This window comes from Synchiropus splendidus, chromosome 14, assembly GCF_027744825.2.
Source record: "Synchiropus splendidus isolate RoL2022-P1 chromosome 14, RoL_Sspl_1.0, whole genome shotgun sequence".
Classification (NCBI taxonomy): Eukaryota; Metazoa; Chordata; class Actinopteri; order Syngnathiformes; family Callionymidae; genus Synchiropus; species Synchiropus splendidus.
Genome location: NC_071347.1, coordinates 7,104,246 through 7,119,316, shown reverse-complemented (window position 1 = coordinate 7,119,316; position 15,071 = coordinate 7,104,246). Strand labels below are relative to the sequence as shown.

Here is a 15,071-nt window from a genome sequence, read left to right as displayed (position 1 = left end):
CTCTCCAGCTGTGTGTTGTTACTCTGGCTCCTAGAGTTGAGCTTTGTGAAGCTGTAGATATTCAGTCCTCACATGATCATAATTTCAAAGATATTATATAACTTCCTTGGCTGAAGAATCGTTTTCAATTGACGACTTTTCAACTTTCCAATTAGCATTATAGCTGAAGGTTTATGAGGATTAATCCATTCAAATCCTGTTAGCAGCCCATTTCTCATATTGCATGTGTGGTGGGGACAGGTGCAGCGTGGAGGCAAAGCTGAGCTGCTGAATTCTGAGCGATTAGATCAGTGACTGGGGAGCAGGACTTGGAATCTGGGCATCCAGAATCCAGAGAGGCAGAGAGACTTCAGCACCATGGACAGTAACAGTTCCACCTGGAGCTCCAGTCTAACCGTCCCGGCCGAGTCGTTGACCGTGGTGCCTACTATCTTCCCACGGATTGGCTACAGCATCCTCTCCTTCCTCATGTTCATCAGCACCGTCTTCACGGTGTTCAACAACGGGCTGGTGATCACCGTGATGCTGAAGAACCCGACCATCCTGCAGCCGATGAATGTGTTCATCTTGAGCCTGGCGGTGTCTGACCTCATGATCGGCCTGTGCGGCTCGCTGGTGGTCACCATCACCAACTACAAGGGCTCTTTCTTTATCGGACACGCTGCCTGTGTGTTTCAAGGATTTGCCGTCAATTATTTTGGTAAGTTTCGAGTCACAGCTTTGTGACGTGACGTGACTTGACCTTTCCCAACTCATTATTGTTCTCTTGACTGTTAAACTTTACTAACAGCCACTGTTATTCTCGCTAACAAGAATATTCCTTTTACAAAGCCTTAAATAAACTCACAGTTTAGTTCCAGTCACACATTTATGTTGCATACTCTTTCTGAAAATATGTTTATAATCAATTATTGCAGGTTTTGACGTGATAATAATATGATTCTATTCATTTATTATTTGTAAAATTTAGCCGCAAGTCATAGTTCAACATGGGAATATGTGCCGCAGCCTAAGTCACAGCTGGACCTATAATATGATTGAAATCAGGTGTTTTAAAACACTAAAAAGTGCCACATAAAGAGTAGAAAAATGAACAAAACTGTTCGATGAAACTCATTTTTGTTTGTTTGATTTTCCTGAGTTGAACATTGAACTGAAGCGTGGTGCGTGTAATGCTAGTGAACAGAAGACACTTCTGTAGGAAACAAATAGCTCAAATATGGTGTGGTTTAAATGACGGTGATGTTCACCAGTGTAACATGAGATGATACATGACCTTAATAGATATAGTTTGGAGACAGAACAGTAGGTCAAAAATGGGATGAAGCCACTGTGAACAGCAATTCAAATTGAAAGCATCAGAAGCATTACTTAGTGTAAATTAAATTAGACTGCCTTTCTTCCTTCCATAGTCGGGAAATTTGGGTTGTCACGGCAGCTTACATTAAAGGCAAACATTGAATATTAAAGCCATAGACATTTGACATAGACATAGACAATTGTTCATTTATTTAAATCTTATTTATAAAAAAAAAAAAAAAAAAAAAAAAAAAATATATATATATATATATATATATATACATATATAGGAAAATTTACCGAAACCCTCATGGCCCGCAAACACGCGGCCTTGGTCTAATCTCAGTCTATACATACATATACATATACATATACATATACATATACATATACATATATATGCACTTGTTTTATCTGTAATAAAAATAAATAAATGAATAAAAAATAGATTTTTTTCTCTTTTTCTCTTTTCTTTCTTTCCTCTGACTCCAGGTTTGGTCTCTCTCTGCACGCTGACTCTGCTTGCCTATGAGCGATACAGGGTGGTCTGCACCCCAAAGGCATGTTTCAAGCTCAGCATGCGCAGAAGCCTCACTGCTCTAGCGTTCATCTGGTCCTACTGTTTGTTCTGGGCCGTGGCTCCGCTGCTGGGCTGGAGCGGCTACGGACCTGAGGGGGTCCAGACCTCCTGCTCTCTGTCCTGGGAGGAGCGGTCTTGGAGCAACTACAGCTACCTCATCACCTACATGACCCTCTGCTTCATTTTGCCCGTGACCGTCATCATCTTCTGCTACATCAAAGTCCTCAAGTCCATGAGCAAGGTACCAGCTCCGCCAGCCTAAGATAGTTACTTGAGTGACACTAGGGTCATTAAATGATGTTCAAAATAATTGCCATACATACGCGCACCTGAAATTGAATCTGTAATGAAGCTTGGCTCTGTCAGCTGAACAGCAGTGTGGAGAGCCAGGGGGGCCGCAGCAGCCAGAAGGAGAACGATCGCGCCATCATCATGGTACTGTCCATGCTCGCGGCTTTCTTCATCTGCTGGTTGCCCTACACCATCCTGTCTGTGGTGGTCGTGGTCGACCCAGACACTCACATTCCTCCGCTGCTGGCCACCATGCCCATGTACTTTGCTAAGACCAGTCCAATCTACAACCCCATCATCTACTTTCTCGCCAACAAGCAGGTGAGCAGCTCTTTGGTTTGGACTAGAAGGTGTGAAAGATAGATGGCAAATTACTCTGTAGTCAGAACAGGAGAGGTTTCTCTGCTCTACTGTGGTGTAACATTTTGATGCTTTATAAACCCTGCACTCTGTCGGAGACAGAGAGTTCCTTTTTATATAATGTGAAATGTCAATTGTGTGACATTCACATTATATTGAAGGGAAATGTCACAGCTAGAAATAAGACAATTGTGGTAAGAAGTCAGTATTCTAGCTCATATTAAATAAGAAAAATTCATGCAGATGTATGCTTGATATTTTACAGTCCAGGTTATGATTGTTGAAAAAAAAAGACACTTTTTAAGGGTAGTTTGGGAAGGGATATTTTGGTTTGTTTTTGTGGTAACTTGTTTATTATTTATTTTTATTACTTTTAATGTTTGCAGAGGTAGTCAGTGAAATTTTCTTCCCCATTTTTCTGGACTAAATTGCCTCCCAAGCAACTGCCACACGCATCTATTGCAGCACTGATGGAGACACCGAAAAAACAAAGCATTAAAATGAATTCCTTTTGACAACAATAAAACAATTACCACAAAAAAGCCAAAGATAAATCACGCATAAAAAACAAGTCTTCAAGTGAATGGCGAACGCTTCCGTACACTCACACCAAAATGATCCGCTTTGAAACATTCAGTCGCCTCAGCCTAGAAAGGCAGAATGACGTCACATACAAGTGCATTTTTACATTGGGAGTTATCATTTTATTTTTAAACATCGGCTGACACCATGTCACATGACCCACAGACTTGAAGCCTTGTTTCCTCTATTTCATAAACCAGCATTTTAACATTAACATCATGAGCTTTTGATAAAAATATAGCGGGGTGAAAGGAAGTGATGTACTTGTACTGTATAATTAGAAGCAGAAATGTAGAATTATAGAAAATTCAAAATCTTTTAGATCCTTTAGTGTTAAATTCAGAAACTATATTGTTTCCTCCACCTAGGACGTTCTGTTATGGGTGCTGTTGGTGTCAGAGTTTGAATGATCAAAAACAATCCTTGAATCGTGGACGATGTTTTCACGCAACCATCCATCTTTATCGTGCAGTTTCGTGACGCCGCCCTGGAGGTGCTGTCCTGCGGCCGCTACATCCCCCGAGGCCCAACAGTTCAGGTCCCCATGCGCCCCACAAACAGGAGGAGCCAGCTGCTGTCATTGAGCAAGAACTTCTCCACCCACGCTAAAGTGCTGCCTCTGTGACTCTCGTCCATGCGGGACCAGTAGCCGACCTGGTCGCCAGGGTTCACCTGTGGCTCCCTGCAGCCCAACAGAGAGGGGACTGTGTGACGCGCAGTATCATGGCCCAGCAAAAAAAACACCCCTTGAAAAAAGTCCTGACAAACCCTGCGTGTGGGGTTTGCAACATGGCAAGTATTTTTCGAGCAGTGTTCAGATGAGTGACTTTAAGACCGCCACGCTAGATGCCTATTTGTTCCCAAGTGTGCGTTTCACAAGAAATAAATGCACGAAACACAATTTGCACAAAATGTAGTCACATTTGTTTCATTATTTCCCCAGGTGGTGATGTTAAAGTTTTTATTGGTTTTCATATGTTGTTCGACTGTTTACCCCTGCTTAGTTTCACTTTCGTTCTTGTCTTTGTATTTCGGCATTAAAAGGGTTGCCATGGTGATTCAGTTCCTCCACCTCAGCCTAGTGAGTCAAAATATGTCCCTCACTGCATCCATGAACCTTCTCCTCTGGTCCCTTCATCTCGTCCCACACACCTGGGTCCAGGCTCCCTAAACCCCATCGATTATTACTAAGACTAGGCTCAGTCTCCATTCTTGATCTGCAACAGCTGATTTATGAAATAAGCTTCAGAATAATCTTCCCCATAAAAGTCCATCACGGACCCTTCAGAAGTGAGCGCTGTGGTTAGTTCACTATCGTGAGCGAATCCGCCCACCAATAAATGCAAATGAGTTCTGATGTAACCCTGTCCGCCTTCATGATGGTGCTATCACTATCTCACAAGGATTCATCCCGCTCTCCTTTCCTCAGATCACCGGTCTAATCCCTGAGTGATCTGATCGGAATCCAGTCCTCTAATCCCCGACACCAAGAGCCAGTAAAAACATGATTAGCATGAGGAGTGAAACCTCATTCTGTCACTGGTCTGTGCTCAGTAACATGAGGCGGCTGTGGCTCTTCGCTATTTTAAATCGGTGGTGTCTGGTGTCTTTTTTTTTTTTTTTTTTTTTTAATCCCTCATTGTATTCGGTTGCTCCTGCTGTTGTAAATAAATGTGTCTAAATAAAGTGATTTGGATTTGAAAAGATTCCCAAGGCATCGACTGACACTAGGAACAGTTGAACAGTTGCTTGAATATTCCACAGCTGTTACTACATATCCATAAGGGTCGGCAGGTCTTTCAGTCAACATTGTTCCTCCACTCCCTCCATCAGTCCTGGTTTGGGGCTGAAACACAAAGTCATACACGCATACATTTTCAATTCACCCTCTGGACAGTGAGAGGAAACCAGAGCCATACCAGTATGGAGAGTGCTCACATCCTCCACATAGAAATGACAGTGTTGGAGAAGCAACAGAACATGCAGGATATATCCACCATCCACCATGGATGGGTTCGAAGGTTCACGGCCAGATCATGGGTGGTGGCCGAAGCTTGGCCCATGATGTGCCAAGTGAGCACTGCTGTGTGGTAGGTGACTTTCTTGAGGCAAATTTAGATTATATAGAAGTTATGGCATCTTGATCTAAAAAAAATAAAAGCAGTTTACAACTCATAAACGGGATCACTGTACCCAGAGTTCTAAATCATGTTTCTCCAAACCTGTTTATAACTGCAATTGTATTCCAGTCACCTGGGTTAAAAAAATCTGCTGCTTCTGCCCAAGACAAGTTACACTTCGAATAGTTGGTGCGTTATTTAACATCACTATGAGGTTGTGACTATAAAACTAACAGTTGTAATTGGAGAAAAAGTAAGACATTTTCATGTTACAACAGGATAAGAACTCATGGCAAGAATAAACAAAATGAGATGGTGAATCTCTGCAAACTTTCACTCCTCAGCTTTTATATTTGTGTTTTTCTGCCAGGTGACAGGAGCAATGTCCAGGTGTTTATATCTGGTCACTGAGCAGCCGTGCGGTCTCCCTCCCCCCCGACTGTGACAGTCGCAGTGGCGTTTGGAGAGACACTAACAAAAATTGCTTTCCAACATATTTTCAACCTGCACTTCAAGTTGCAATTTTAGGAAGTTTTACAGTTTACATTTTACAATGCAGTGAAGCTGTAAATAAAAAAATTCAATGAGAGAGGCTGAGGGGTGCTTGAAAACTATCAAGGGCCAAAACAGGTCTCTGCGCCAGACTCTGGAGATGTGTTGCTTAGAAACACAGTAACTTGTTTGTACTGACTGGAGAATTCATTAAACATGATCTAAGAAACACATTTCTTATATATATATATATATATATATATATATATATATATATATATATATATATATATATATATATATATATATATATATATATATATATATATATATATATATATTTAGGTTTCTGTGTCTCTTGTTAGTAGTGATGTCAGTGATGCAGCTACAAGCTTCAGAAGAAGCAACAAAAAAATGAAAAGTAAGTTAATGCAATCCAAATTTGGCTTCTGAAAACAGTTCCACCACACTCTCTCTCTCAGCCAGGTGAGATGCCTCCAGCATGGGGCACAGCCCCTTGGTTTAAATATTAAAAATGTAAGAAAGCAAATGTATTTTATATTAGCCTCCTAAAATCTCCTCCTAAAATTTGTTTTAAAACGTAGTAAAATACAGATAAATGTTTTGGCAGTAAATGTTGGGACATTGGTGCAGAGGAGTTTGTGGGAGTTTTTTGGAAGTTTCTCACCAAGCATTAAGGCCCAAGGTGATGCAGCACTCAATACTAATGCAAGGTCAGACAGAGAGCTGATGAAGCTGTTGGGGACATGATCGATATGTTGTGTGAAGGTTGTTGTGATGTTTCAGGTGAGCTGAAGTTTATGAATTTGAGTTTATTCAGAAGAGGAAGAATTAAACAGCGGCAAAACAATCTTCCTTGCTGCTTGAGTGGACTGAACAAATGACCTTCAGCTGTGCCGATTGGTACTTGCGGCAGGTGAGTGAGGATGCGGCAGAGCGGGAGGGAGCCGCCCACCTGCAGCATCAACCGAAAGCAAATCCATCACAGCGAGTAGGCACCAGCTAAATACAGAGTGCCAGGAGGACTGCCTCACTGGCCTCAGTATCCTGTTTAAGAGCAGGAAAAAGATACGCAGGCAAACACAGGGCTGGATCTCTCATGTGATCTGTTAGCACAGTGGGTAGAAAGGTTCCCTGTGGCCTGGCAGATGCAGGTTTGACTCCTGGTCAGCACACACTTACAGAAGAAGCTTAAATGTAATATGTTCACGTCTTATAAAGGATGTATTTGTGTTTGTTCATTTTGAGGTTTCACACAGATGCTTTAGAATCTGCTGCTAAACCAAGTGAATGTTATATTTAATTTTCCAAAACAGAAGAAGAACATCAGAGAAAGATTAAACTGTTGTGAAAATGAATATGTAACAGAGCACTGCTGTCGTTCTGATGTTATCACGGGTCATTACAGGGTCATTATTGAGAGCAAGACAGAAAATTCCGTCCGTTCAGCTCCTCACCAGAAGTTTGTTTACATGTTTTAAAACTGGACTTTCCCAGTTGCCTTCTTTTGAATCAGTGTGCAAGAGAGAAATGAGCTCCTCTTTATTTTTGGGGATGAAGAGAATGGACTGCGGACTAACGTTTAGTTTTGCTTCAACGTTGACGTAAATCATGTGTATTTGTTTCAGATCTCTTCACTCCTTTTGTACTGGCTCACCCCACGTTATCCTACCTAATTCTCTAAATGTATTGGGCTGCTGCTACTATTATTTTGCAAACTCCTTTGAATTTTAATGGGAACCCAGTCAATTCAATATCCCTGGTTGTTGTACAAGGAAATATATGGTGTTGATGTAATCCCAGATTTGGCATAGTACATAAGCTTGCACATTTGCAGCAAAGAGCATTTCACACTTTTATCAGCAAACAGGATTACACAACACAATGCTCTAATCCGCCCTTTTATTTCCTGAGCCAAAGTCAAAAAGTCCCAAGTCATCCATCTGCCACTGTTGACGTCAAGTGCTTCACCTTGGCGAGACACGGACACCTGCCCCATCCTTTAAACCACCCCACCGTCTTTTCAAAGTAGATTGACTCCAGTGACATAACTGTTTTTTTTTAATTAACAACAAGACTTTTTTTTTTTCCAGCTGCCTCTTCTGTAAATCAGCATCCCAGATTTTAATGAATGTGAAGAGGGGAAACTCCCAGGTGACCTGCTGGAGCCGTGGAGCGATAATGAAAAGGGCGGACACTTTGGCTTTAATTGTCCGCCCGGAAGGTTCTTCCACTAATGTTCACTCTGCAGCCAAACAGCAGCAGCTCTAGTGAAAATTCAGGTCCGGGGACTCAGCGTGAACATGGCAGCCCTTTGAGTTTGGAAATGAAAAGCGACCTGTCAGCCACATTTGGGAACCACAGCATCTGGGACCAATACATTGATGTAGGATTTGTGACGGCCAACAGCTTGATCTTGGGGATCACGTCGGTCGTCGGCGTCGCAGCAAATTTGTTCGTCATCCTGGCAGTCTACTACCAAAAATCCCTGCGGACGTGGAACAATGCTCTGGTTGTGAACCTGGCCACGATAGATATTCTCAGATGTCTGGTCGACTGTCCGGTTCTTTTCACAATTGTTCTGTTTGTGCACCAGCAGAGGCGTTTGGACCAGCTCATCTGTGACGCCCAAATCGTCTCCTTCTCCTTCAGCTGCTGCGTCCAACTGTTAACTCTGGCCTGCATCAGCGCTGAGAGGTACCAAGCCATCGCGCAGCCTTTCAAAACTGTGCAGAGACGCCGCAGGATTATCGTGTTGATTCCTCTCACATGGATCTTAGCTGTCCTGCTGGCGCTGTCTTCCGTGATGTTTCTCAAAGACTCTCCTGTTCATGTGTATTGCAGATCCCCACAGGGAGAGGCGTCCTCTTATGATACATTTGGACTTTACACACTTTTCCCTCTGTGGGCGGCCTGCTTTGCCGTCATTATCGGATTCTACACTCGGATATTTACCCATGTGCGAGCACACAATCGGAAGATATTTGACCAGGGGACTGTCCCTGTGTCTGAGAAGATATCAGTGCCACAAGAAGAGAAAAACCAAATGCCACTGGAACTGGTGGAGTTGGAGACAAAAGACGGGTCAAAGAAGGATTCTGTTGCCTTGCAAGAACCGGAACTTGTACAGAACTGTGCGACAGAGAAGAGAAACCAGATGGAAACAAAATCGCCTGAAGGTTCCGGTGAGAACCCAGTGAAATCTGAGCAGAGTGACAGCGCCACTGAGGGCAAACCGTCCACGGTGGAAGCAAGTGTTGCAAGCTCAAAACCACAGGCAGTGAAAATCCACAGTGATTTGGTCAAAACATGTCCTCTTTCCCTCATTAATGGAGGAGAGGCCTTGGCTGTTGCTGCGCTCGATCCTGGTCTGACTCAAACTGAAGCGACTACAACGGAAGCACAAGTCCTCGGGGCGGTGTGTATGATGCCGGCGAAGTCCAGCCGGGAACGAGCAACCAAGAGGAAGGAGAGCAACTTAGCCAAACGTGCCGGCTACATCATCCTGACCTTCCTCTTGTTCTGGCTGCCGTTGATCACCACCATCCTGCTCAATTTTGCCGTTCACGAAAACAAATATACAGTGGTAAGTGTGTGCTGCACGTGGGTGTGTGAGCTGCACACCTCTAATCTGCTCTGATCCTTCGTAGATGACGCTGGATCTGAATGTGGAGATCCTGTCTGTGTCCATCGCCTGCATCACTTCACTCAGTGACCCCATCATATATGCAGCACTAAATCCTCAGTTCAGGACTGAGTTCCATCGGCTCAAGAGGAGAGTGCGATCCCTATTTACCAAGGAATCTTGATGTTTTTGTACTGAAGGAACTAACGTCAGAGCTGGATGTCACTTCAGTTAGATTGTTCACTTTCACATTGATATCTGAGAAATGTATTAAATGCACAGTTAGCTGAGAATTGAACTTCTACATGACAGTAAACATGGATGTTGGGTTTGGGCAGGTTGTAACTACGGTGGCAGAGAACTGCATCACATACATATTTAAAAAAAAAAAAAAAGACAAACTCTTGCAACAAATTTACAAATAGCATTTACAGTGTTTCAAACTGATTTATAAAGTTTATTATTTTCCCTAAGTTTGTAAGTGTATTTCCAAGTCTGTTAATGCGTTTTCGGTTTATAAATTTGTTTTCACAAAACGTAAACATGTTTCCACTGTGTGCAAATTTTCCGAAGACTCGTACCGAATGGGAGGGGACCAAATTATGATCATGATCATGAAGTAGGTGTTGGAATGTTCCATTTGTACCAGTTGTGGAGGATCACAATTGGGAGTTAACTAAATGCAGGAAGACGTTTTAAGATGTGTTACAAACTGGAAAAACACACTTACAGACTCGAAAAACAAAGTTACAAACTCAGAAAACATATTTACAAACTTGGAAATACACTGTAAAATACACTTGCACAAAATGTGTTTGCTAAAGAAGTTTGTTTAGCTATTTTTAATTTTGTTCCAAGAGTTTGTAAATGTGTTTTGCACGTCTCAGCCAACGTATCTAAACGGATCGAGTGACTTGTACTGATTTTAATATTTCCTACCTCCTCTTGTACTGGACACAGAAGGAAGCACAAAACCGCAATGTCTTAAAGCAACACTAACTTTCAATCATGCTATTTATTTTAAGACGAAAGACCAAAGTTTCCATTGTTGAAGTTGGTCAAGAACTACTGCAACTATCAGTGGCCTGAAATGCGTCTATTCTAGCGTTGGTCTCAAAACAGTCTTGACTACAACATCAATAAATGATCATTTTTAGCTTTCTAATAATATATTTCTAATAATGCTAATAGTGCTAAATGGACAGGACTGTTGAAGCTTTGTCCAACTGTCACTTTTAAAGGCTTAGATTTCCATGTCATTCACTCCGACTCTTGGAATCCATTTAACATTCTCATTCATGTGTCTTCATTGTTGAGAAGATGACAATAATATTCCCAACAATGGCTGCCATATACAGTAGTTCAATTTACTGTGACACACTGAATGTTGCCGGCAAAAGTGAGCAGCCATATTCTAGTCCAGATTTTATTTTTGGGTTCATTGGTTTAAATTGTTCACTTTATCCACTATGTGGTCTTTTAGTTGTAGTTTGAGTAAATTGAATAAATAATGTGTGTTTTTGTCGTCTGCTGTCAGTGTAAACATGTTTGAAGGGATGAAAGAGTCTTAATTCCATCAGCCTCTGTATTATCTTGCAGTCCGACTTGTGGGAAGGTTCCGGAGCGGCTCGGTTGGATGTAATTATCTCAGCATGTGGGGCGTCGTGGAGGCCTGCTACTTCCACTCCAGGGACACCACAACTAAGAGCCCCCCACAGGGCCAGTCACGTCCCCACATGTCCATCCTGCACCTTGTTATTACAACGTTGCGTAACACGACAAAAATAGGACTAAAACAGACACGATAATTCAAAGATCACTGTATAAAATTCAAAACGGGAGTGAAAACAGTTGTTTTCTGACGGGCGTCACGTGGCCCATGATTCACCAGAGAATCCCTGGGAGGCAGAAAGCATGCAAGCTCCATCAATGTACGTTCTTCCTGTAAAATCAAATTAAAACCGAAATCTCTAGTAGTTTTACAGTTTGCAGTATTTGTGTGTGTTTAGCACAAGAAAAGCAAGTTCTGCTCCTTTAGCTTGAGTCAGTGATAACAACACAAAAGACTCTTTTGCTCCTTGAATAGCTGACATACATCTGCTTTCCAGGTTTTATCAAAATCCCGACCTCCCAGTGAGCTTGTGACCACCAAAATGACTAGCAGTGTCGTGCTTTTCTTGGACTCCAGCAGACAAATCTGTTCTAAAATTAAAAATAAGTCTTGATCAAGCATCAGATTCATTGCTTTACGCTTCATTGTATGGCGTCACCATTTATTTCTGACAGCAACATTGCTCATCCGTGGAGAGAAGCTGGGGGAAGATTTATTTAGTTCTCTGTTTGTACATATTAAAGAGTATGGACTGCTTTCCCTCAACACACTGCATCTGTTACCAGTGTGGTCTGAAACTATTTAACTCAGGACCATGGACAGCTCCAAAACAGCATTTAGTGCTTGAAAAAAAAATCTATTTTAACCAGAAAAAGCATAACGTTTCTTCTTAATTTCAGTAATGTTTTACCCCAGAGTGCTCTGGTGTAGTCAAATTTGACATGGAGACAGTTGATCCAGAACTTTTTGGGGCCTGCGATCTCCTTGATCACGTGACATTAATAAACCGTTGGTCATCCATCCTGAGAGAAATCACTTTTACAAGCACATCAGAGATGGACAGATCTGCACATCCATACAGTGCTCTCCTCTGTTTGGTGGCAACATAAAAAACAATTTTTAAATGAGGGTGACTTCTTCTCATTGCACCTAGATGTGCGCACATATCTTTACAACATACTAAATATAGACACGATTCCTACCACTGATAACTCGGATGGGTTGTTGCATCTTCTCATCCAAGACCATGTAAACTCCACAAACTTCATAGTTACATTAGCAAACGTACCACTGGGGTGGGCAAGTCATTTTTTGAAGGGGCCACATTACATACTGTGATTGTTGTGCGAGCCAACGAGGCAAAAATGTTACTTCAATTTTGCAAGAAAAAAAAAAAAAAAAAAGGGATTATTACACCGTGATGTTATATGCAGTTTTATTATGCATAAATAATGAAAGCACTTTATACAAGGTATTTTTTCTTCTTTATTTTGAGGGACCGGGAAAGGAATGTATTTTATCCTTTTTAGAAGAAATATTAATTATTTATTTAAAATGTTCATTGCAAGTGTTACTTGCCATTTGGAGAGAAAACAAACAGATAAAATGAGATACTATTTATATAATTTATAAGGGCCACATTTAAGTGACCCAATGAGTTGCATGTTTTGGTACCTACTAAATGGGCAAATCTGCCTCAGAACATCTGCATTTGGTTGCTTTTGACTTAAAAAAAATAAAAAAAACAGACATGGGTCATTGGAGTGGATGATTCAGTTGAGCTACAGTATTTATTGATCCACTGCACCAAATGCACAATGTTTGAATTTTTCCCTTTTAATCCGCTCATAGATCAAGTCCATGATTTGTAGAAGTGACATCATTACACAACCATCACTCACCTGTTTCCATGGTCTGATTCTGACTGGCAAAGCCTCGACAGGAAGCAAAGACAAAAGGCTTACTTTCAATAAAAACAGAATTCGGCGGATGGCAGCATGCAAATCCTTAATTCAACCCGTTAACAGACAGAAATAGTGTGTCAACAACTGTCAACTAAATCTAGAAAGAACTGGATCCAAATGTGGTCGATAAAGTTCTGAGATATTTACAGCATGATAAAAATAAAACTACAAAAATGGCCATTGAACACAGTGACGTCTTGCTTTTTCGGCAGGAAGTGGTTGGGAATTGGCCGTACACTGAACATTATTAGTCGTACTCCTACCTCCAAGGCCGATGGGAGCGTTTCATGTCTCTCGATAGTATTTACTTATTGGCGGTGGCGGATCTCACATGTCAGTGTCGAGTATGAAAGCGAAAACACAAACTGTTGACTTCCACTGGCACGTTTCACAGACATGGCATGATGCGCGGCACATTGTTTTACTCTTCAAGCGATGACACCGATGAACGAATGAATGAAAGAATATTCACAACATTCCAGAGGATGCATGTCTGAATTTACATCAGTGACCGTTGGGAACCGGCTTCTAAAAAAACATAACAAAAAAACGGCGCGAGCGGTTGAATATTCACAGAGAAGCCTCTTGGTTAATGAACGTGTGTGCTTCAGCGGCCATTAAGACCCGTCGTTGAACATCTGCCCCTCACAGAAGACGAGGAAAACAACTTCATCGCAGATTCAAAAATAAAGTCTTTTTTTTTTTCTTCTTTTTTTTTTCAGAATGTGTAGGCAACAACGATCCAGTGGCAGCGTGTCTCTGCTCTGCTGTGCTTCATGAGGCAAGATCTGCTGGTCGCTTCACCATCAGCTGTCCACATGACTGGAACACCATGCAGCGGTTGACATCAGATGAGATCACTACTTCAAAAGAAAAAGGAAAAACCTCTGCTGATCTTGTAATCCATCTAGATTATGGCAGGTTGATGCTCGGTGGTCCCTCTCCTCAGCATCCGGTGCTTGTTCCGACCCGTCGGCTGACTGGCCCAGACGTCTACAAGGCCGATACTCGGACAATGTTGCTCTGAGAGTACGAGGAGGTGGTGGTGGAGCCGTCCCCGTCTGATGAGGTCACCACTGGGACGGACAGGCTGACCATGGCAGGGGTGATGTAGGACTCGTCACACTTCAAGGGCACCGTCATGTCCAGTTTGGCGTTCAGGCTGGCGCGGCTGTAAAACACCAGGGTGAAATGAGCGGGTGGAAATTGGAAATGTTTCACACCAACGCTGCCTCACTGGACACAGTCAGAGAAAACCAGCCGGAGAGTCTGCTGGGTGACGCTCCCTACCCCAAATTCCCCAAAACTGCCACTCTTGATTCTGACCTTGCTTGCACACCAATCCACTTTCATCTTTTCAATATTGTCAACAAAGCAGTCAACAACCACTATATTCACAACTTAATACATGGCTAATTCTGGTTACACATTAAACGGAAGGGGAGCAAGGAAAGTAAAACTGTTTTTACTGGACTAAACAGTTCTCAACAGTTATTTCTTAAAGGGACCTACTTTGCCTTTACGTGGTTTGGAAGCGCGAGCAAGATAACATTTCACCTTAGCGGTGTCAAGGTCGATGTATTTGAGATTAATGGAGTTTTGAAAATTAGTCTCCCACAAACCTTTATTGCACAAATGCCCTTGAGAGTCTCATTGATGTCAATAGCACGAGCAAGAACCATTAGCAGATGATGCAAAAGGATCAGTCCTCTAGCTAGCTCTCCATTGAAAGACTTCATTTATGTTTTTTATTTCCCTGAAGGATGCAGAGTTTTTGAGGGAGACAGACACTTTTTCGTCCTCAAAACTGCCACGTAGGCTCTGTGGATAGTTTTTCTTTCCAATGATTCGTCCTGGATCTGATCAACTACTGTCCCTGGAAACATGGAATTGACGCGCAAATGAACCCTCTTTAAACTATTTAATTCAGGAAGTGATGTTGTCTGTTTTCAGAAGTGCCCTTACTTATTCAATTGTCAGGTAGAACCAGAACCTGAGATGGAGGAGAACAGGAGCCCGTGTTGTACGTTTATGCAGCAAAGCCTCCAAGAACTGCAACAGGAGCGTGAACTGCAACAAAGCCGAGTTGTGCGGCTTTGAAGAGACCCTGTAGACATGACTGGGA

The 15,071-nt window shown here is 42.2% G+C and overlaps 3 protein-coding genes across 4 annotated transcripts in view; 2 read left to right on the top strand and 1 right to left on the bottom strand.

The window, feature by feature from the left end:
- The first annotated feature begins 357 nt into the window (after positions 1 to 357).
- Positions 358 to 3,737, top strand: LOC128771191 (parapinopsin-like). The gene is made up of 4 exons (XM_053886423.1): positions 358 to 700; positions 1,792 to 2,120; positions 2,246 to 2,491; positions 3,585 to 3,737. Exons 1-4 carry the CDS (start codon positions 358 to 360, stop codon positions 3,735 to 3,737), a joined length of 1,071 nt encoding a protein of 356 aa, XP_053742398.1.
- A 1,298-nt stretch (positions 3,738 to 5,035) lies between these two features.
- On the top strand, positions 5,036 to 9,554 carry LOC128771383 (5-hydroxytryptamine receptor-like). Its single transcript, XM_053886802.1, has 3 exons — positions 5,036 to 5,185; positions 7,997 to 9,331; positions 9,396 to 9,554. Exons 1-3 carry the CDS (start codon positions 5,036 to 5,038, stop codon positions 9,552 to 9,554), a joined length of 1,644 nt encoding a protein of 547 aa, XP_053742777.1.
- Positions 6,901 to 15,071, bottom strand: part of LOC128770371 (potassium voltage-gated channel subfamily D member 2-like) — an 82,858-nt gene continuing 74,687 nt past the window's right edge. For both annotated transcript variants that reach the window (XM_053884737.1, XM_053884738.1), the window contains one exon: positions 6,901 to 14,117. In XM_053884737.1, the coding sequence (XP_053740712.1) occupies positions 13,940 to 14,117 (178 nt within the window). In that variant the 3' untranslated portion in view covers positions 6,901 to 13,939. The remainder of the gene's footprint in view (positions 14,118 to 15,071) is intronic.